The 23,267-nt window shown below is 49.8% G+C and overlaps 1 protein-coding gene across 2 annotated transcripts; it reads right to left on the bottom strand.

Annotated features, from left to right (window-relative positions):
- Window positions 1–207: 207 nt before the first annotated feature.
- On the bottom strand, window positions 208–23,267 carry ELAVL1 (ELAV like RNA binding protein 1). Of its 2 annotated transcripts, XM_065747392.1 has the most exons (7): window positions 23,182–23,267; window positions 19,847–20,030; window positions 11,480–11,583; window positions 11,069–11,222; window positions 6,999–7,224; window positions 2,911–3,024; window positions 208–1,801 (listed from the first exon to the last, which is right to left on the bottom strand). In XM_065747392.1, the coding sequence occupies exons 2-7, from the start codon at window positions 20,016–20,018 to the stop codon at window positions 1,477–1,479; spliced, it is 1,095 nt and encodes a 364-aa protein (XP_065603464.1). In that variant the 5' UTR covers window positions 20,019–20,030; window positions 23,182–23,267; the 3' UTR covers window positions 208–1,476. The 2 variants fall into 2 exon arrangements, with proteins under 2 accessions (XP_065603464.1, XP_065603465.1); XM_065747393.1 differs by lacking the exon at window positions 2,911–3,024.

Here is a 23,267-nt window from a genome sequence, read left to right as displayed (position 1 = left end):
CGTCAGCCCGTGGAACATAGGTTCTATGTGACAAATGTACTGTAGTGCTCTCGTTTCACATCCCTTTTTCTTCTCCTCATCTGTCAAAGGACGAAATTAAGACTCTTTAAGAGGAACTACGCTCTTTATAAAACACTTTCTCGAAAGCTGGATGTTTTGTGCAATACTTAAGCAAAAAAATAACAGAAAATAAAAAACAAAACAAAATTTGAGCAAAACAAAATCAAATTTAATGTTCTTAAATGCAAAAGTAAAAACAAACAAAAAACACAAAAAAGCAAAAGAAAATTAACAGAAACAGAACAACTCAAAGTTTCAAGGCAGTCTGCAGAAAACTTGGGGGATTAATCTTTAAATCTACAAATCAAAGGGTTTTCTTTGTTAATATCTAACTTGCAAGTCGTAAGTACTTTTCTGCTGAGTGTTCAATAAGTAAAGCTAGTTGTCAAAACAAAATCCTATTAAAATAGAAAAATCTAGCACTCATTAGAAGGGATGCGAGAAATACAATGCTCAAATGTTTACAAATGGTTTTTTTTTCTTTACAAAATAGAACTACCAAAGGAATTCAGACTATAATGATCTTTGAAAACGAGTATCTTGCTGCGTTATAATGTACCAGGAAGTAGTGCACCATGCATTAAATATCTGGACAGAAGAGATTCAGTTTGATAACGTAGCGACACATATTCACACTTTTTTGGAGTTTCATTTTGACTCTGAAATCTTCCCGGAGTTTCTTTGAAACTCTTTGGTCCGTTCCTATTAAAAAATGTTGGGCTTTAAAAGTAAATGTTGCTAAAACCTCTCAATTGGACAACTTGGCCACTGCTCAGTGTGCAACTTACCTCATCAATGGTGTTAAAAGTTATGCTGGCATGCTACTACTTACAAGACCCCAACTTTATAAAGCAAAATCCTCAACGACATGTAGCAATGGATATTAATCAGCAAAACAAATGGACTGCCAACTAAAACATTAGTATTTCTCAACTTCTCATACTAGCAAGTCTGGGGGGAAAGGGAGGTCAGGAGAATGGGTGAGAAAAACAACAACATGAGAAACAAGCAAATCCATTAATTCAGCCTGATAGTTTTTTAGAAGAGATTCCAGTTTTTGCAGACAACATTCAGTGGAACAAATGTTAGTCTCATAAGTGAAAGCATGCTTCAATTTTACCACCATCCAGAGGGTCTAGTTAAATGCAATCTACTTCAGATTTCAGGGGATTATTATTATTTTTTTTAACATGTTTTAAATGAAATAACTTAAAGCAACTTAAAATTGGTCTAACATTGTGGGATTTCAAACATTTGAACATGTCAGTTGCATCCCAGAATATAAAACCTTTTCCACTTCTCATTTAGACTAAGACAAACACTTGTGAAAATTGGCGCAAAATGAGTTTTACACTAACAAAAATGTTTCAACTTCTGTCACTCCATTATCTATTCCATACAAAAAGCACGAGCAAGTTATTTGTGGGACTTGTTGGTTTTGAAGGAAACCTGTAAGATTTTGTCCCCCAGGCGGTAGCCATTAAGACTTGCTATGGCCATTGCAGCTTCTTCATAGTTTGTCATGGTCACAAAACCAAAACCTTTGCACTTGTTGGTGTTGAAATCCCGAATAACTTTCACATTGGTAACTGCACCAAAGGGGCCAAACATCTGCCAGAGGATTCCCTCATCAGCATCTTGACCAAGGTTGTAGATGAAGATACACCAGCCAGAAGATGCGTTTCCTGGAACATTTACACCAGAAAGCCCACTCATGTGATCTACACCCATAGGAGAGAACCTAGCAAATAAAAAGCACAATATTGCATGTAAAAGTTCAATTCAATTCAGCAAATCAACTTGAACGGGAAGCGACTGAGAATGAATATTTTCTACATGGATATCAAAACCGCCAGAAAGAAACGTTTACGCATTCAAATCGATAATCAACCAAATTGACAGCTGCCAGAAAAGACAATGTTAAGTACTCCACGTGCTTTACTTATACCCATAGGGAGCTATAATTAGAGATAGGCAGGCCGTGGTACCGTTCCAAGGCAAGTTTATGCCATCAGCTTCACAGGGGACTCGGATCAACCTTTGTTACTCAGGGCAGCTCTGCTGGAGCACCGGGCACTGTGCAGCCCCTCCCTGGAGCCCAGCTTGCCCCCAGCCCCCCTCAACTCCAGGGGGTTACGCCCAATATCCTTTTTTTTTTTTTGGCTCTGCAGTAGCATCTTGGGAACCCCATAAGCCCAAGGGTTTCTTTCAGGAGCAGCGTTTGTGCGTGTCCTAATTTCAATCTTTTCTGTGGATCAAACAAACACAGAGCCAAGGAAATGCTGGTGCTCCCCCAGGCTGTCCTCAGCAGCTGGGCTGCCCCACACTTCTAGCTCCAGAACTGACATTATGGTTTGTCACTCCTTAATGCCAGGTACGCGCATCTCTTAAATGCAGCGGTTTTCAAACATAAAAACAGCAAACAAGTTTTAAAGGACATGGTTTTCTGCATCAAGTATTTACGGTTCTCTTCTCATCCAGCTCCATACTCTGAACTCATCTGACCTGACTGAACTGGGTATCTTATAATCACCTGCCTGCTCTCCTTATATCTAACCTCTGGCATCTGAGCAAGAGGAAACAATTATTTTCTGCTATATCTTGCTTTGTGTTATTTTCTTTTCTCCTATAACCCACACATCAGTCTCCTCTAATCTTCTATTTCTGCTCTCTGTCCTGGAGATTCAGAGCTTTAGGACATTTTAATGCAATATTACGGTTGCACAGCTAAGCGCTCAAAGGTCAGGAAATGTGAAAGTTAAAGCAGAAAACCTCCGTTTGATCCCTTTTGCTCATGTATTACATAACAATGTGAGGCCACGTGAGTGTAGAAATATAATGATACTATACCAGGGGTTCTCAAACTGTGGTGTACCACTGGTGATATGCAAACCACTTAAATGCGGTACACGTGCTGCTCTCTGCCAAGGACATGGCGGTGGCAGATCCTGATTCTCTGCTGACCTGGAGGAAACAGGGAACGCATGTCTGGGCAGCGAGCACAGCACGCGGCGCCCAACACTTCCCCGCTGGCTTTTTCCTCACCCTGTGCATAGACAGGAGCTGCCTTCATATAGAAGAGAGGGCTTAGGGCAGCGTGAGTGAGGAGGGCAGGGAGCAGAGCCGCAGCAGCACACACAGGGGCAGGGAAGCCAGCTCACACTCAGCGCCGTGTGCAGGTGGGTGCACTCACACTGGAGAACCGCTCAGTCCCCTCCCCCAGCCCCGGCTCTCCAGGAGAGCTCACCTCCCAGGGCAGCTGAGCTAGGAGACCGTCCTGGCCCAGGGGGAGCCTGCAGGGGCACAGCCCTCCCCTCCTGGCAGCCTGGAGCCCGGCCTGCTGCCGGCGTGGCCGCCCTGAGCTCAGGCTGCACGTACTCACTGCTGCTGCCACTGCTGGCCAGCCCCGAGCACATCCGAGTTTGGGAATCCTTGCACTACAGTAAAACTGAGAAAGCAGTTAAGAGGAGCAGAACGCGAATGAAACGCGCTAACCCATGGAGTTCTGTGACATCTACCGAGCATTTATTGTGCGTTTATATGAAAACGTTCCTCTGTTGGCATGCTTCATATCCTTGTAGTTTTCTGTATATAATTTTTTTTCCACCCAACAGACACTTTTCAACTGTGTAACTCTTCCGTGTGAGTAATCATCTCCTAATCTTAATTCCTATTAGGAAAAGGTTCATCTCAACAGATCACCAGTCCTGGGTCACTGCGAATGGGAGCAGGAAGTTCCTGAGCTCAGAGCCACGTGGCATTGGTTCCAGCAGCACCTGCCTACTACAAAGCCCCACTCGGCCCACATGCCCCAGGCCAGCAAGACCCCACCAGAACACGTGCAGCAAAGGAGCTGGGGCTTGAAAGCAAGAGGACAACAAATCTAGAGCTATAACGGGCCTGCACAGTGCTGGACCAGGCTTATGGGGAAGGCCACATGGCCATCGGACCCTGGAAGGCCAAACTGAGGGCTGCTGAAAAGACAAGGGCAAACAGGACTAAGACACAGCATCCTGGTTTCACATTTCTCATGGTGCCTGGTATGGCACTGTGTTTCGGATTCGAGAGAAAACCAAGACAACAAACCAACATCTGATCGTTGCTGAGTAGCACTGCACTGAGCTGACAGCAAAGGGACAGGACCTGGACAGCTGACCTGCAGTGGTTGGAGTGGTGTCCCACACCACAAGGCATCATACAAAACCAGTACAGCTGGTGGGAGCTGGCTGGGGGCAGCACTGCTCAAGGTAGGGATGGTGAGCCACTGTGTTGTACAGTGCTTGTAGGTAGTAATATATACATATAGTAGTAATGATGATAGTACAAGTATTTCCCTTTCTTTTCTGTCTTAGCAAATAGTTTTTAATCTCAGCTGTTAAGCACTACTGTTTGTCCTCCCTGATTTTCCTCCCCATCAGGGAACCTGCCCACCAGGTTCAGGCACAGTCCCAGTGTCAAACTTAGAAGTTTTATAAGATTATACGAATACCCCTTTGCTAACTCTTACAAAACAGACTAACTCATAGGATCATAGAATGGCTTGGGTTGGAAGGGACTCCCAAACCCCTGCCACAGGCAGGGCCACCAACCTCCAGATCTTCAATGCATTTCAGGGTTTATTTTAAACATGCCAGAACACTGCCTCCAAAGTTACATTCTTTAGCTCTAATCCTCAGCAAGTCTGGAAGTGCTTCAGCTTACCTACAACTATTGAGATTTGGAAGAAATCAAAACCAACCAAACCCAAACCAAAAAGCATTCCTCTGGCATCAAAATTATGAACTGCTGAAGCACACATGGGGCAGTTTGGGACTGCGGTGTAAGTTCTCAGCCTTCGGGAGCTTGACTCCTGAGGAGTTCAACACAGAGATCCACCCCTCACGAAGGCCAGTCCCTGACGCGAGCCATAAGCCACAAACAGTGCAGGAACTAGAAAGGATGAGCAGAACCTTTGAGAAAGGCTCTGAGCAATATCTGTAGGAAATTAATAATTACAAATGAGAGATACTAAAGGCTTAATCCTGGATTTACCTCCCATTGTATGATGGAACGAGATGGGAGTGTAATCAAAATGCTAATTGAAGTGTTCAGCCCCTGGAGCAGCAAACACAAGCGTTGTTTCTACAGTCTGGGAGCTATCTGGGAGAAGTTTATCCTTTCATCAGGCTGTGTATACTCCAGAAAGCAGACAAGGCCTGGTCCAAGCCATGGCCCCTAAGCTTCAACACAGCATGAATCACTGTAACTTGGTATGCTCAGCATCACAGAACGGCCTGGGTTGGAAGGGACCTCAAGGATCAAGCTCCAACCCCCTGCAGTTAGGCTCAAGGGTGGGAAAAAATAAGGGCTGTGGGATGGTGAATGTCCTGGCCAAACTTGTAAGGAATCACAGAACTGTAGAATCGCCAAGGCTGGAAAAGACATCCACAATCATCCAGTCAACCATCCACCTGGCACCATTTCCCACTGAGCCATGTGCCTCAATACTGCATTGAACAACCCCAGGAACAGTGACCCACCACTTCCTGGGCAGCCCACTCCAACACCTGACCACTCTTCTGGGTAAGAAATTGTTCCTCACATCCAACCTGACCCTCCCTTGGCACAACCTGAGGCCATTCCCTCCACTCACAACCTCCTTTCAGGCAGCTGTAGCGAGCAACGAGGTCCTCCTGAGCTCCCCGTTAACATTTGTGCTCCAGACCCCTCACAGCTCCATTGCCCCTCTCTGGACACACTCAAGACACGAAGAGAAATGGACAGCTCATCTTCAAATCAACTGGAGAAGCTTCACCTTGGCTCCTCTGCCCACCCAGAGCAGCAAGCCCCAACCCAGACCTGCTCCATCACTCACCCAACCCAACAAAACATCCTCCACTCCTCCTCCAGCAGTGAACTCAGCAGGAGCAGGAGCTGCCCAGGAGAGGGAGTGCAGCAGGAAGGACAGAGCTTCAGGAAACCTCTGAGCTGGGGAGTGCCTGCACAGAAACCCTGCTCTGCTACAGCAGAATGGAATCAGATCGCTCAGGGGTGGCAGGCTTGGAGCACCCACACTCTCTCCAAGTGTCCGATTGCATTGTAAAGCATTTTTTCCTTGCATTTCCTCAGTGGTAACAGAGGACAGAAGTCCTGTTCCTGCTGGAGACACTGCGCCTGGCTCTTAACAGCTCTGCTCTGGTCACCACAACGCAGTGACTGCCCTGTGTTTTGCAGTCTGGATATTGCTGAGCTCAGATGAGAAAGATGTCAATTCTCAGCAGGACAAGAACATTCTCAAACTGATGGGGAACACCTCAGAACAAAGCCAAGGTCCCATCTGCAGGACAGCAAGCATCATGCACGTTCCAGAGCACAGACATCCTTCTATAAGCAGCTAAGGCAACTCAAATCCAAATTCCATCTGTTCAAATTCAAAGCAGCTACAGCAAATCCCAGAGGCAAAAATGCAGAACCACTTCCACAGCTCGAGAAGCAGAGGAACGTTGCCACGACCCTACAGTCACAGAATCACAGGGGTTGGAAGGGACCTCCAGAGATCAGAGCCCAACCCCGCTGCCAAAGCAGCTCCCTAGACCAGGTTGCACAGGAAGGCATGCAGGCCTGACCTCACGAGGACTTGAGGAGACAGAGGGAGAAACCCCACCGAACCTCTCCATCAGACACACTTTGCCCAGCTCACTGTGATTTACTAATTCACCCCCTCTGCTGGAACCAATGGTTCAGAGCCGAATTCAAGCTGCCAAATTACATCTGCACTCAGATATACGGACTACAGAACGGGGATCTGTTGAGACGGGCACCGCAGCGACACGCAGCTGTCTGCGCCTTCACACCGTGGGCTTTAGCACAGGTTTTACAAGTGAGGTTTCACTTCTCATCGCCTTTTCACGGAGCAATCCGTTCACATCGCACTGCGGCCACGATCCCTCCTAACCTACCTGAATCTCTGCGCCTGGTGATGCACCGGCCCTCCGAACCGCCTCGCTGGTGAATGACACAGCTGAGACAACAGTGCCACGTTTTTGTTCTGGTTGGGATTGGCTGCAAACTTCACCGTGATGGGTTCGGAGGAACCTGGGGGTTTGTGACCATTGAAATTTGTAATTGCCTCTTCTGCTTCTGACCTTTTGTCAAACCGGATAAATGCGACCCCTCTGGACAAACCTTTTAACCAAATCGATAGAAAACAAAACAAAACAACAAAACAACAAAGAAACAAACAAACAAAAAAAAAACAACAAACAAACAAAAAAACAAATAAATGAAATTCAGGATAAACGCAAAATAATCTCCAAAGTAAAAATGAAAAGGTTAAAAATCCCTTTTTAAAGTCGAATCTTTCAAGTTGTCTACGTCTACTACGGGTTCAGCGGCAGCTGGGGGACAGAACACAAAATTAAGAAGCCAAAGGCAAAGCAGCACGCTCGGTCCAGCGCTACCGACCTCAGCGACTTCACGCTCCCACGTGCTAAAAGCAAAGAAAATCCAACGTGGTAAAGCTCCGTGAAATTGAACATCGAATGACATTTCCCATTAACAACAAAAAAAAGCGTTAGAAATTCACTCCCCCCCCCCTCAAAAAGAGCCCCACAAAGAGGGGGAAAGAAAGAAACCACAAATCCCGTTATGGTTTTGATTAACGTATCACCAGAAAGCATTTGCAAACGCAGAGCTGGAGCTGAATTTGCAATGTTTGTAGTCTCCCAGTGCTGCTCAGCCCGCAGACTGCAGCAGGAGCTGCTCCACCCTCCGGAACGGGAACGTGGGGCACGTCCCTCAGCTCAGGAATGGGGCTGAGGCACTCACGTTTGCTTCTGAACACCTGCACTGCTGCTTCCAGCTCACAGATGACCCAATGGTACCTAACGACTGAACGTGATCCCCCCTGTGCCAGGGAAGGAAGGCAGTGAGATGAAGCCCTGAGGACATGGCAAGCAAGCAAAGGGAATCCACCCCCTCCAAGTGCCCCAGGATGGTGTGAGGGGAGGCATGTTTACGTTCAGGGCATCGGGAGAACCTCTGTAAATGACAACTCATCCAATTTAGTGTTGTTGAGGGTCACTGCGCTTCTCCCTCGATTCAGTGGCATTCATCTGAGACACAGCAGGGAGTGTGTCTTGGAACAGATCAAGCTTTGAAAGCTGGAGGATGGCCCCTGCTGAGGTGAGCCTAGAAGCACAGCCCCCAGCTGGGCCCAGACCCTGGAACCAACAGGGGTGTGCAGCCTGGGAACAGCAGCCTGAGTAATGGGTGCATGATAAGGCCTGAAATACACCCCTGAAGCCCTGCACTGCTCCAGCTGCCTGTCAGGAGCTGCGTGTCCTGGGCTGACACAGCCAGACAGTGCTGTCCCCCAAGATTTGATTTAGTAGTTCAGTGGGTAGGGATGGTGGTAGGAGGATGGTTGGACTAGATGATCTTGTAGGTCCTTTCCAACCTAATGAACCTATGATGCTCAGCAGGAACAGCATTGCTCCTGGGGAGACTCACTGACAGTGTATGCCATCTCACTGTTCAGCAGCATCTGAGTGGGACAGAGCTACCTGGGCTCCATCAGCAGCCGGAGGAGGGCAGCTATCCTGGGACACTTCCAGTAGTAAGCTTTCTGTGCCTTCTTTCTTGGTTCTACCTGCAGTTGTGATCTAGATCACCACTGGCTCAGAGAGACAGACCCATACGGACAGCACATATGGGAAACGAATCCTTCTCTCCCTAGAACTGGAGGTACGGGATTCTCTCGCTCAGCTTGGAAGTGCCTGAGGACTGGTGTCCAGATCTCACCTGCAGTCACCTTTACAGCACCATCCACCTGACCAAATCAAGGCACTCAGGAGCAGTTCCCTGCAGAGGGAACCAGCTCTGAGGGAGGCACTAGGGTTGCTCCGAAAGTGATGCCTCCTATTTCACGACGTTGGCACACAATCTCAGAAGTGGATGCTGGTGGGATGGCAGTAGGGGTTGAACCTTCCCATCAATATTCCAACTCCATTTTCTTGCTTGCATATCCCATGAACGTTCACTGATGCTTACTATGTGTTTACTGGAGACCACCACAGCAAGGTGACATGTTCCAGCAGTGGGACAGAGATGTGAAAGAAAAACCACATTCCAGACAGCCACACACAGCTGTCACACCATGAAATGAGGAGCATCCCAATCAGCTCACCTGTATGAATCTGGGAACTGTGTACAGAACTGAATATTGGCTTCAATGCATTGGAAGCAATGGGGGCAGAGTTGGGATATCACAAAGGCTGAGCCAGGTGGGTCCCACCACTGCTCACACAGCAAGTTTGCCAGAACCTGCTGAACCAAACTCAAAGAGGCTGAAGGCGAGGATTTCTTTGACTGTATCACTACCGAGACAAGAGGAGCTGTCACCACCACCAGTCAGAGTCAAACTGGCAGTCTTTGGAGGGTGACACGTGCTTCCTCATTGAAGAAAAAGTTTAAGACACAGCCTGCAGCAGGGAAGGTGATGTGCACTGCCTTCTGAGGTAGGAAAGGAGTGGTCCTTTGGGACAAACCATCAGCTCTGACAGCTACACTGTGGTGCCAATTAAGATGAAGGCTACAACATCCAGAGCCAGCCAGAGCAGATGGCAACCTCTCATACAGGTATGGGAACGGTGCAGCACCTTGCCCATCTTGGTTGGTCTCACTAACCACACAGCCCAGACCTGGGGCTTTTGAGTTCTGCCTGTTTGGATCAATGAAAACTTGACTCTGTGGGCAACATCTTCCTAGCAATTATGCCATCACTGCAGCTGTGAAACAGCACATCACCTCCACTGCTGCAGGTCGGTATGAGCACAGCATGCAGCTCGTGATCACAGCTGGGAAAACATACAGCTAACGATGGTGACCACACTGAAAAACAGCATTTTGTGGCTTATAGTGTGCCCCAAATGGCATTATTGTGCTCTTTGTGTCAGCTGTTGTTTCCGTGGAGATAAATAGGAGGCATTACTTTCAGAGCAACCCACACACAAGGTAGACTTCCACATTCAGTCAGGTGAATCTCACCAGAAGTCACTCACTGCCCACTCCACACTGCAGTCCTTTCATCACAGAGATCAAAGCTGCTCCTTAACTAGTGGCATAAACAAGCATACTACCGTATATAAATTAACCTAATTATAGCAATTCCACATTTATCTTCTATTCTGCTACAGTACACTCATTATTTATGACAGAGTGTATCTGCAGAAGTACTTTCCAAATTCCCAAGTGACAAATGGGCTGCTGGAAAAACCATGGAGCACTCAGGACACAGGATAAGGCAAACTGTTCAGTCATACAGTTGGAAATTGTTAGGTAATTAATTACAACTGAAAACACAATCGAAACACCAAGTCAACTTTGGTCCCTGCTGAGCTCCAGCGATTAACAAAGCAACTTCTTTGTCCTCTGAAGTTTTGGTGGTGATGGTTTTGGTTTTGTTTTTAAGCCATAATACTCATGGGCAGTAATTCATGCCTGAAGCTCATTCTTCTGGTTCGTAGTAACCACAGAGGATTGTTACAACACCTCAGATGGTTTTAAAGCATCAAGAAATCGTGAGTGAGTTCTGAATTGGCATGAAGGAGGAAACACGTTGGTGTTCCTACCTGGGGTTTGGTATCCCCCTGTGCACAGCAGCCCTACACAACACAGGGTGTGCACGCAGGAGCACATGGCGCTGAATGTCAGAGCAGGAGGGATGTGGCAAAGCAGCAGCTCAGCCTGCTACAACTGGTGGACAAAACAGAGTAAGTGAGGAGTTCAGGGTGCGGCCCAGCACAGGGCCTAACAGCCAACGTCATTCCTTATGCTTAAAAACAAACAGAACCCAAAACCAAGACCACATCAGAATAGGGCAGCGCATCTCACTCGTGTCAAAGGCCCATACCAGGTGCCATGGTTTGTCATAAACAAACCAAACTGTCTCCCATAACCACCAGACTCTGAGCAGGGAGCAGAGGTGCCACACAGCTCAGCTCCACGCAGCCGACACGATCCGACTCACCTGTGGTTTGATCCACGAGCACACGGGAATTGATGATGCGCCCAAAGCGTGAGAACATATCTTCTACATCCTTCTGTGTCATCGACCTCGGGAGCCCACTAATATATAAGTTAGCATCCTTGATAACTTCAGAACTTGGACGAGCATAGGAAACCTTAAAACAAACAAATCATTGCAATTAAATATAAAGGAGGGTCGATTTAAATGGAGAGAGCAGCTTATTGCCAGCAGCTGCTTGCATGTAGTCCCCACCAAACAACGCAAACCTTTTTTCCTTTTAATTTCCTTCAGTTCAGGAACGACTGCCAGGACAGAAGGAAGAATCACATCTGCAGCACAGCCCACCTCCAGAACCAATCAGCAATCTGATTTCAAGCTTACTGCAATGCTGTGGTCATCTGCACATCCTACCTTGATGGTTTTTGACTGCAGTCTGAGGCCGTTCAGTGTGTTTATTGCTCTTTCTGCATCTTTTGCGGTGACGTAGTTCACAAAACCATAGCCTAAGCTGTGTCCTACAGGGAAGAACACATTGTTTGCAATCAGTCCTTGCAAAAGAAAGTTATCACTACTAAAACTAAAGGAAATGCAAATGAGGAAAATGAAGTCAAACATAATCCATCATGCCAGTATTTAAACGCACCAAAGAGCTTCGGTTGTACAGAGGTTGGCAGGCATCACATGAAAGAACCCCCAGGTTCTTATCTGCTTCAGACACAACTGGAGGACAGCTCATCTCAGACAGATGATCCATCCGCTGGAAATTCAGGACTGAGATACTGAGCAGCACTGCAAACTCCATGGGCTACAACAAAGGCAAAGTCTGACAAAGTGCACAAGTACGCACTCCCACGGTTCAAGAGCAGAAAGCAAAAAGTGTCAGTGATGAACCCCTGGGTCAGAAGCCGCCGAGAGATATTTCTGTGCTCTGGTTCAACCTTTGCTCTTGGAGCACAAGAGAGAAAAAAGGTCTCATTCCTTCAGATGTCCATAGAGATAATGAGCAGCCAGGGCCCCAGACCAGGGCAGAGCTGAAGCGGGAAATCAACAGCAGCCTTGGAGATAACTCTTATGAAAAGATCTGAGAGCAATGATGCAAAACTCTTTGAAAGATTTCAGGCAAAGGATATTTCATTGGCTATCTCTCTGTTCCATGTGCTACAGCAGCTCCAGGCTGCAGGCTGTCCTAGCTATCAGCCCTTCCTGACACACCTCTTAGCTCTGCAGCAGTCTCTTATGGCAAGGAAGCTTTTTTTCACTCATTCCAGAACACCAAATATACAAAAAAAATGAGTCCACGGTGACACGCTAGCACAAAACCTCAGAGAAATGGAAGAAAAGGGCTCCACCAGACAACAGAGATGGAAGCAATAACCATCAGTCCTCTGAAGGACCTGAGCCCAACGGTGCAGGAGCAGCCAGAGATGCAAGGAAGCTGCACACAACGTCTGTCACTACGGACCTGCAGAATGCCATAACAGCAGAGCTGCCTGGCACATTTCCACCTTCATCTGCTTTGTTGTGAGACGTAATACATCAACTCATCTAAACCCAGTTAACATCACACCGCCCGTTTCACTGTACAAACAGAGCTCCGTTCATTTCTACACTTGCTCTTAAAAGATGCCAGATCCACTCCACGTCGGCCCCTCGTGTGGGAGCAGCACTGCTCTCTTACCAAGCACAACAGCACCTCCACCAGTGCAGAGCAAAGCTTCCTGACACCCAGGTACTGCAGGGTTTGACTCTGACACGGAAACAAACGCAACACAAGATCTCGGGTGCTGTCCTCTGCGGCTTTCTCTTTTACAGATCTACTGATAACTTTGGCAAATGGAACAGGAAATGCACACTGCAACGAGGTACAGCTCTGAAATCCCAGTCACAGATGGTTAGCCCACAATTGCTTATCAGAGCTTTTCCTCCTAAGGAAAAAACATTAGTTATCAATTAGAAACTCGTTTATCACCTGGAACCCAGCCTGCTAACCTAAGAAAACAAAGATGAGCCTGAGAGGGAGCACACACCATGCAGACAGAGTAGGTAGGGATAGCTCCCCTAAGATGGCAGGCAGGGTACCAGCCACAGTTTGTCACAAAAGCCACATCAGCAGAACCCAGTCCTGATTCTGGAAACAGCCCCCAAAAGATCCAGGACACGGAGCCTATTGCAGTGAGCTGCAGCCTGAGCACTGCCTGCCATCCCACTGAGCATCCCCTCGGTGCAGCATCGCCCTGCAGGGCTGCCCTTGGTCTTCTGGGCCTCAGTGCAGGGCAGGTAGACATCCTTTCCTGCTTTCTTGTAATCAGTTCCCAGAACACGGGAGGAATTTGCTGTCCCTTGGCCAGCAGCTTTCTTGCAGAGCCTTGGATGGCTTAAGGGTTGATGCTCAGTTTGAGATCAGTGACAAGGAAGACTAAGCTACTTACTTTTGTTTTATCTCATATACAAGAAACCGTGTTCGTGGAGACGTGGGACCAAAAGGAACCACCCAGGCCAAACCCCTGCAGTCACGACGTGGCTACTGCCTTACCTTAAAGAAGTGACTTCACAGGGAAAGCAGCTGGGTTTTCAGCCCAGCACCTCCAACCTGAAAGCACAACCTAGAAATCCCCCTCCAAAGCTCTCCCTTTCTAAAAGTGGCTCTGAGTTGATCCCTATTTATTTTATACCCACTTGTTCTTGTGGGAATGCTGTCCTCCAGCTTAACGTGCTCGCGCCTCCTAGAGCCTAACCCCCAGTTACACACAGTGACCACATCCTCCCGTGGCTTTTCTTTATTGCCTTCACCTGAGCACAACACCCCACGAGAAGAGAGGGCAGGGCCAGAAGCGAACACAGATAAAACAGCGGTTCCAAAAAGCCACCTGGAGGAAAGAGGTGACAGAACACTCCAGGGAGCCTGCAGCTTCTGAGGATGAGCACAGATGACAGCACCCAGGTGGGCTTACAGCTCCTGCCATCCAGATTCCTCCAAAGCACAGAAGCAAAGAGCAGCATGACTCTGCTGTGCAGTGCACTGCAGAACTCAGCACGCTCCTCACCTGAGCACTTGAATTTCTCTCATCCAGAAAAGCCCCAACATTTCTCTTCTCTCACACTCCACGCCTCCAGGACTGCCATTGCCCAGAGCCTGCAACGCTCTGAAGTAAAACTGATACCTACAAGCAAGCTGCTCCTTGTGAGGTTCAAACAGAGTGCTGCCACATTTGGACTCCCGTAGGCACCCTAAGCTAACGAGAAGAAAAAGAGGACTTGGGAACTGCCACCTCCTTCAGAAGAAATCCACTCCCATGTGAAAGAGCTCTGGTAACAACAGCAATCGAGAGGGAAACAACCCACGTGGTGCAATGCACCCAGAGGCACAGGGAAGCCTGCACAGCATAAAGCTCACAGCTCATCCTCAGCCTCTACCCCACCACACACAGACCTTCACATCACAAGTTACCTCTGTAACTGTCGAGCTCATTTCTTCAAGTGTTCGTGGCCACTGCTTACTAAATTGGTTAATTAAAGAAAATCAAAGTTAGCAATTCAAAGAGGAACGCAGACCTAAGCACAGAGCTGTGCCGCAGGGCAGCGGAGGCTGTGCAGCTCCAGCAGACCCAGCTCACCCAGATGAGGCACCTGCAGAGGGGCAGCAGACGGCACAAAGAGCACAAGTGGCCGCTCACAGAAGGAAGCACGGGAGTGAGATCCCTAAGGGTGAAACACTGTGTTCCAACTTCAGTACTCGTTAGCCAGAGCTGCTGCTAACTAAGGTGACTACTCTCTGTTGGGGGGATTCCTGACTCCAAGGGCTGCAGCACATACCAGAAACGCAGCGTTTGGAACAAATTCCTGCAGCTTTTTACTCAAACTTTCACGACACCCATTTACCTGTGAGCACTCTTGGCAGCTCCACAGCTCTGCTAAGAGCTCCTCAGCCAGGAATAATGCAGGAACAACAAACAAGGGAACATGTTTCAGAGCACATGACACCCTCACCAGCCCCTCAGCCCACCCACACTCCTTCACCACCTCACACTTCCCAGCACGTGGCTGCCAACTGGATCCCAAAGTCCAGGCACCGGAGGCTTAGTCAGAAACAAGCGTTATCAAACACATACCCAGAATCTCATGATCTCATCGGGTCTGGAAGGTGGCATTGGATGCTAAGGCCTGGGAACACTGCTGGGTGAAGCCCACAAGAACAGGGCTTCCTAACGTGAGAAAACAACTGGAAGCGTCAGCAGTCAGAGCTACAAGGCTGAGCAGGGAATTTGTGGCAGAGCTGCCATGCAAACAAGCAGCATGCAGGAGATGGAAAAAGCAAGGGCCTGGATGAGAACGAGGATTGGAAACAGACCAGTCAGGAGAGTCAAAGCTGAACGGAGGTTGAGACTTGCAAGAAGAGCAAGTCAGCAAACCATCTTCAAGAGAAACCAAGAGAGCCACTCAGGTTGATTGGCATCATGGTTCCAGGAAAGTCATGGTACAAGTCTTCTGGGGACATGTGAGCAGTCAAGAGACACGAGTGGGAGTGCCAGCATGGGATGCCTGCACCCAGCCACGCTTCTGACAGAAAGGCTGGGTCTGTGAACATGGGAAGAGCAGCAGCTGCCACTCAGCTTGACTTCAGCAACTCAAACATACACTCCACATCAAAACGTCACAAAGCATAATGCTGACTCAGCGTGAGCCAGGACTTCATCCCAGATCCAAGAGACAGCTCCAGGGATGCCTCCATCACCACAGCGTTGGAAGTTCTGACCTTCTGCACTGAGAACAACAGCTCTAAATCCTAAAAACGTATTGTGAAAGAGAAATTCCTTAAGTTTTAGGGCAGATCTTGTTCAATCATCGGTTGCTGGAATGGAAACCTGACCGTTCAGTACTGATTATTCCATAAACCGAGTCTGAAAAACATCCCCTACCCCTAATCCATTAAGAACAAACATTTTAAATAAGGGCTTTTTTCCCTGCAAGCCTCACCAAGCACTCAGACCATCAGATGCACAAGATGGTTTTTCCTGCAGAAACATGGTGCTGCTTCTTTGGAAGAGAACTAAAGCACTCCAAGATGCTGCAGGGCAATAACTCCATCTACAAACATGCTAGGAAACACGAGAGCACAATTAGAGGTTTCACAGTGTGGCTCATTCTGGTGGGCTGGTGAGGGAAAAGTAGAAGGGCAAAGGAAGATGCCCACTTTGGTAAAGCAGAGCACTTCATACAGTGAGCAGCACAACAGCATGGGCTTTTCTGACATCACGTGCCTGTGCACGATGATGAGCAATCAGTGTCTCCAAGCACATGCACACAGCTCCAAGAGAATCAAAGATTTGTCTTAAAAAACCCAGGGTAACGGTGTACTCGTTAGAGTGACAAGAACTGCACGATGCTGTGGTCGTTTCCCATGCAGAAGGGAACAATTTCAGGCAAACAGAATACTTGAATGCTTTCCAGGAGACGAGAATATTTAAGAATGCTGTTAGTAGTCTGGAAAGGAACAGCAAGTGACAGCAGCACGAGCAGTCATCCCATCACACGAGCTACAGCGATGTGCTGCCTGTCGGCGCGGTAACGCCTTCCTTCCCTCCATGCTTTAAGAGCTCAGAGGGACAGAGCTGTCCGCTGCTGGTCGGGGTTGCATCATTTCCATGAGAGGGTCTTCCTGAGGAGATGCAATGAAAAGGAACACGCACTCTGGCTCCTGTAATTCCAGCCTCCTAGAGCCGGCAAGCAACGGGTTAACATCGGCAGTGCAGGAGCTGTGATCAACGAGTCAGCTCGGGGTGCCCACTCTGCTCCACACCTTCCCAGCAACGGCAGAGGGAGAGCTTTGTCCTGAGCTGCTGACCCAGGTGCGTGAGCTCCAGACCTGCAAGGAAGCCATCTCCTCGTGGTGTATGCACGACACGGCCAGATTCTGGCAGCTGACAGGTATAGGTCTCATACAGTCTGAAGGATCACATCCTTTATTCAAGTGGATGCATCATTCCCTCCTCGAGCAGTGTAAGGCTCCAGGAATGGAGTGAGGAATGTGATGCTTCCTCCTGCAGCCACACTGACAGTCATCAGAGTGCTGCTATGGAGTGGCACACACTGGGTACCCCCATAGGAGCACAGTGCCACGAGCACAGAACAGATCCCACCACGGGGAGCTGTGGGAAAAGTTTAACCCAACTGTTCCAAAGCCCTAGGGCTGTCAGCTTTGCGAGTGTCAGCAATCCTGCAAGGGAAGGGAAGGTTGAAATAAATGGATGCTCACAGGACGTTAATTTTTAGCTCCGGGATTCAGTGCAGCTGCAGAACGAGGGGGAATGGCTCAGGGTTCCCCGGTAAGAGCACTGCAGCACAGCACAGCAGACTGGAAACCCAGCATCTGGATGTCCTGGTATGTCAGCCAAGCACCCTTGATGCAGAAGATGGGACACTTCCTCTGTAGAGCCATGGCAGCACACGTTGCTGGGTAGGTATCAGCACAGAGTGCAGCTTTGGGACCAGCACATCTGAAGTCAGCACCAGGACCTCACAGCCTCATCAGTACAGAAAGACCAGACGAACCTCGGGCTTGTCCTTGCCCTCAGCTTCACAAAGAGGTCCCCAGCTGAACTGGGTCAGTGGCAACTTGCAGGCCTCAGCGATAACTAAAAAAGGCTGGGAGACACAACAGCAAAAAGCAACATCTCAGACTTGACACTGTGCCACACTATATTGGGAAGTGACCTTCTAACATTTCCCTGGGGCTCTGAGCCGGTGCTAGCCTTCAAGTCTGACAGGGAGAGCAACACCCTGTGTGTTTCCTTTGTACGAAAATCCTGGATGCAGAGTTCAGCTCAAACACGAGCCCAGCGAGCAGCAGTGCGAGGTTTGGCCGCAGCACCCAGGAGCACAGATGCCGACCCAATCTTCACAGCCAAAGCAAACCCAGGCCAGGAATCACTTCAGAATGTGGTGGACAAACTGGAGAACGCAGACACCAACACCTCACTGCTGCCATCAGTGAGAGCTGGAAGAGTGCTTCTCTTTATGGTTACTGCAGAGATAAAAATGAAGTCACCCCAGCTTGACCAACAAAGCAAACGTTCGTCCATGCTTCCAGCAACCAGGCATTGATCTGCAACAGCTCTACAGGAGGCTGAGTTGAGTTCACTAAATCATTAACAACTGCAATCAATCATGCAGAAGGAACTTTCTGCCCTACGTGTTTCGTTAATAGAAAATTGAGGGGAAAAAAAATACAGATCAGCCACTGTCTGGTGAAAAATAAGCATCAAACCCAAACACTGCCATTAACAGAACAGGCAACGAAGGCAGCTACCCTGCAGTTTGATTCCCACAGAACACGAGGTTACCTCCCCCACCCTCCCTGCCCCACCACCCCCTGTGCCAGCATTACAACCTGCACACTTGCCCGGCCACGGGGCCACGTGCTTTGCTCTGTGCTTCTGCTCCTCTGCCATGGAGCTCTGCAGGGTCAGCTAAAAGCAGGGAAGCAGAACCCTGCTGCAAGTCCCCCCCAACCCCTGCACACAGACCTGGCCTTGCTGGGCAGCATGAGGTATAGGGCAGCTGCCATACGATGAAAGCCTTCATAACATTCCCCCAAGCAGCACTGTTTCCTTGCAGAACAGCTTCCAAAACAGCCTCTGCTCCTAAGCACCTCAAGCTGCACATCAGCACCCAGCTGAAAGCTCAGGTGCTCTAAGGAAACTGCATTTCACACCACTGCCTCACAAGGATTTCACTCACGCCGTCCCCAAGCACATATTTCTATACAGCACCACTGGGTGAAGCTGGAACCCAGCACTGCTTTCAGACGAGCACGCAGACACTGGAGAGGCCATTGGGAAAAATCCATTTCACATTTCCTGTTAACCAGTTCTCAATTCTACTCCCAAGAGCATAACAAAGTCAGCGAGGGCAATGCAAGAACTCTCACGCATTTCACCCACTTCCCTGTGGTTTTTATGGTTTAATAGATAAAGTCCATTTGATATGGATCAGATAACGATCAAAATCAGTATTATGTTCTGAAAGACCGAGTGTGTGCAACAGAAAACCCCACAGCACAGCACCCACACACCACGAGCTGCACACACAGCAAGCAAGCAGCACCAGCACTCCTTCATCTGCAGCAAGAGCTGCTGCCATCTCCCACTGCACCAAAGGTTCTGTGAGCTCTGAACAGATCACCTGAGTTCACACACACAGATGAACAGTGCGAGGGTTAAAGCACCCTGACAGTGCATGCAAAAAGCTCCTGCAACCACACAGGAGCCAGCTGCGATCTGCTCCACAGACACATGTGTTTCACTGATGAAATACTCTCATTGCTTTTAAAGCAATGACCACCAACCCCACTTAAAGGGCTTACAAGTGCAATGCCTGAGGAACAGCAAGCTCACAGCAGCGTTTCAGACACACACCACGTGTCTTCTTATTGACACACACACACTTGTATCATCTATATTCCGAACTCACTTCCTGATAGACAAGGAAATCAGTGCCAAAAAAGCCCAGACCGCAGGAAAAATAGGCATGCCAGGGATCAGACGCAGACTGCTTGGAATACGTATGCATCCCAGTGCTCAAGTTTAGGAATCACAGTTAATTGCACAGAAAGATTCTGCATTTGGCCCCAAGCATCCTGCAGGATTAAGCACCATGCATCGGGCACTATGGATTCACACCAGTGCCTGGACTACACAGACAGCAATATTAAGGCATTCCTTCAGACCAGCACGCAGTGGAGGCTCCATCCAGTTACAATCCATTGCCCTCATGTCATACCTGCAACTTTGTCCCGAATAAGCTTTGCAGACTCAACTTCGCCAATACTGCTGAATAGACTCCGCAGCTCATCTTGTGTCATGTTCTGGGGGAGGTAGTTCACAATTAGATTTGTTCTGCCGATGTCATCTCTGCAATCTTCAGCCATGTGATCTTCATAACCATTAGACATCTTATAATGTATCTGCAAAGAGAGAAACCCCAAATAAATAAGTCCGTGTAGGAACGAGCCCTGCTTTGTGCACCTGACACAGTTGGAGTGTTTACTTCAGACAATGAACAATTGTTTCAACCACGCATATTTTTCCCCACTTGAAAAACAAAACTATTTCTGTTGACATTCCCAGAAGCAGCATTTCAGGGCACCACGTGCCACGCTGCACAGCTCCCACAGTTCTTTCCTATAAAGCCAAGTGGTCACAGCAGCAGGGCTAAGGACTGGGTTCCCCACATCAGAAATCCCACATCCAGAGAGGGAATAATGTCATGGAAGAGAGACTTTCAGTCCATCCTCCTATATCTGTTGAGTCACGCTGAGTGTTTGCTTCACACTTCTTGTGAAAGTCAATGGTCTTCATGGAAAAAAAAACACACCAACAACTGTACACTGTTTGGGAACAAACCACCACTACACTTGTGTACATTTGAAACACACTGAGACCAAACTCTCTGTCTGGTGAGGATGCTTGAAGAAGGGTCCTCGCTGCTCATCCCACCGAGAAGCCTCCAAGCCCCACATTTCTATGTCTCAAGTGCCAACAGCATCAAGCCCCCTATCCCCCCCCAGAACAAGCACCTGCTCCGTGGCAGCAGAGGGAAATGGTTATGCTGCATCCGCAGTTCTAAGCTGCTTCCTCTGCAGTGAGATAAATGCAGGAGCTAACAGCAAAGGAGAGGACAGCAAGGGGAGAAGCTGCAAAGGCCAAGCAATACACTCCTCACCTCTGTGAGAAGTGTCAGGCTGTTTCAGTTGTGCTGCAAAGCTGAATCAGTGAGCACAGGTCCCCTTCCAGCTGTGCCAGAACCATGTTGGCACAGGCTCATAACCTGTGGCACCACAGCACCCAAACCTTCCTTGTCCGCCTCACTGCAGCCACGAAGCCAGGTGGCTGAGATGGTTTCTAAGTTGCTGAAAGGCATTTTTGCCAAGCTTGGAGCTCCCAGACTCGCACGTGGCACTAAGCAGAAGTGACAGTGCTTTGAAAAGTGGCTGCCAGCTTGAGATCGCTGCATCACACAGCCTGCCACGCTCACCACCTCGATCCCTCTGCAATAAACACACACTGCCCAGGGCACTGCTGGATCAGAAGTTTGCTAAGAAGGCAAACTTACAAACCAGGCCGACACAGGAATGCCCTCAGGGAGGATTTTCCTGCTCTGACAGAAAGGGCTCAGTGGTTTGCTGCACCCTCCCTTCATCCATGGGTCCACCGAAGCACGAGGCCACCGCTGGGCTCACAGATTTGAATACAGACAAGGGTTGGCCCTTAGAGGCACCGGCTGACCTCGAGGATCTCAAGAAGGTTCAAGGAGAACTCCAGAGCTGCACAAAGAGCTTTCCTCCTTCTTCTTTAGGAGAGGGGCAATGCTTGTTGACATGCCTCTCCCAGTTCCCCCCCCCAGCAAGCCATGGGGAGCTCAGAGGCCAACGAGAAACTGCTGTCTGGACTGGGCACCGCTCAGTAGCGAGGCAACTGGGAAGGCTTCCTTGGAGACCACATCTGAAATACAGGAAGGACTCTGCTATGCCAGGGGCAGTGCCAAGCAGAGCCCTACAGCTGTGTGGGGTGGATTCAGAGGGGCTGAGAAGCTCAGTGTATGCCAGAGGCAGTGCCACACACAGCCAAAGGCAAAGCCGAGCACGGTGAGCTCCCACCAGCCCCCAGCCAACAAGGAAAGTCACTTCCAACATCAGTCCAGCAAAGCCCTGACACGACAGAGCTTCCTTTGCAGCCAAGGGACAGCACTGAGAAGCAGGAGTTCAATCCAGATATGAGGCAGAACAACACATCCCCCTGGAGATCACCATAAGATGCAGATCAGCAGCACCAGGCCTGTGTGCCTCCAGAAGGAAACAAAAGAACAGAGAAATTCCCTAATGCTCCACCACCAGAACGCTGCTCCCCCTCTCCTGAGCCAGATCCCTCTGCCTTTCCCCCAGCACCCACAGGAGCTGCTCGGTATCCTGCACACAAATCCCTCCCTCTGCCCTCTGACATATCTTGCAGTGCCTGCCCCACTTCCAGGGGATGGAGCCTTTGTTATTTTGGAGCTGCCTGTAAGCACGGCGAGGATTCCCTTCCAACCAAACTCCACTAATCCACGTGCGGTGCTGAACCCTCTCACGCTGACGTGTAAACTCCTTCCGTCCATGCATGGAATCAGTGCTGCCTCCGTGCTGGTCCCTCCGAGCATTCACCTTTATCACGTTTCTATCGATTTCTTTCTGTGCTTTGAGATCCTGAGATGAACCCGCTTCCTCTTCCCCTCCCCGTCGGCTTGGCTGCACTGAAGGTGCCAACGGTTCCTCTCAATTCCAACAACAAAGATCTCTCCTCCACCACCAGCAGCAGCTATTACCGATCACCTCTCACCGCGCTTCCACACTTTACACCTCCGTGCCTCCAAGGGGCACTTCCTCACGTCCTCTGCGGACCAGACTCGCCTCACAACGCTCCTTTACCCACATCCACGCAGCGCTCGTACAGCGGCGCTCAGAGGCGGAAGGGCTCGAGGCCCAAAGCGAAACCACCGCCGCTAATACAACAGAAAACAGAACAGCAGAGGTGTGCGCGCACCCACACACAGAGCACAATTTACTTCCACGCAACAAACCGCAGCTTCAGCTCAGTTTCCGCACCGATCTCCGCGCTTCGGGGCTGCGCAGACGGACGCAGAGCCGCACATCGGCGGGAGGAGCCCGCTCGGCGCTCCTCAACGGACGGCAGAACGCAACCGCTCCGCGGGAACCGCGGCCGTCCCCGCATCGCCGCCCCACGCGAGGGACGGACGGACGGAACGCGGCGCTCTCGCGAGCGGAGCAACGCAACCGCACGGAGCGGAGCTGCGGAACCGTTGGAACCGAGCGGGGCCCGCACAGCTCCCGCTGCCACGGCACACGCGCGGCCCCGCACCGCCCCGCCCCCCGCGCCCCATCCGCCGCCCCGCCCGCCCCGGGCCCCTCCCCCCGCAGGCCCGGCTCTCCCCCGCAGGCCCGAGCCTAGGCCTCGCCGCCTGGATCCCCGCCGCCCCCGTTCCGCCGCGTTCTGTCCCCGCTCGGGAGCGCCGGGAGCTCCGCGGACGCCGCTCCCCGGCCCGGCCCGGCCCGCTCTCACCTCGCTGCGGTTCGGCGCGGCCCTGCAGCGGGAGGCGAACGGCTCCGCAGCGCGCACAACAAGCCGCTCGCAGCGCCGCCGGACAC

The sequence above is a fragment of the Cyrtonyx montezumae genome, unplaced genomic scaffold, assembly GCF_038088225.1.
Source record: "Cyrtonyx montezumae isolate F1298 unplaced genomic scaffold, pur_monq_1.0 scaffold_44, whole genome shotgun sequence".
NCBI classification, from domain to species: Eukaryota; Metazoa; Chordata; class Aves; order Galliformes; family Odontophoridae; genus Cyrtonyx; species Cyrtonyx montezumae.
Note: the sequence above shows the minus strand (reverse complement) of the source record. Positions and strands in the feature narration are given on the sequence as shown.

Coding starts and splice junctions, on each gene's coding strand:
- ELAVL1 (XM_065747392.1), bottom strand. CDS start 20,018: ATGTCTAATGGTTATGAAGATCACATGGCTGAAGATTGCAGAGATGAC. Junction 11,584..19,846: donor TATTCGGGACAAAGTTGCAG/GTATGACATGAG, acceptor TCTTCCCTGTAG/GACACAGCTTAGGCTATGGT. Junction 11,223..11,479: donor TGCAGTCAAAAACCATCAAG/GTAGGATGTGCA, acceptor GTTTGTTTTAAG/GTTTCCTATGCTCGTCCAAG.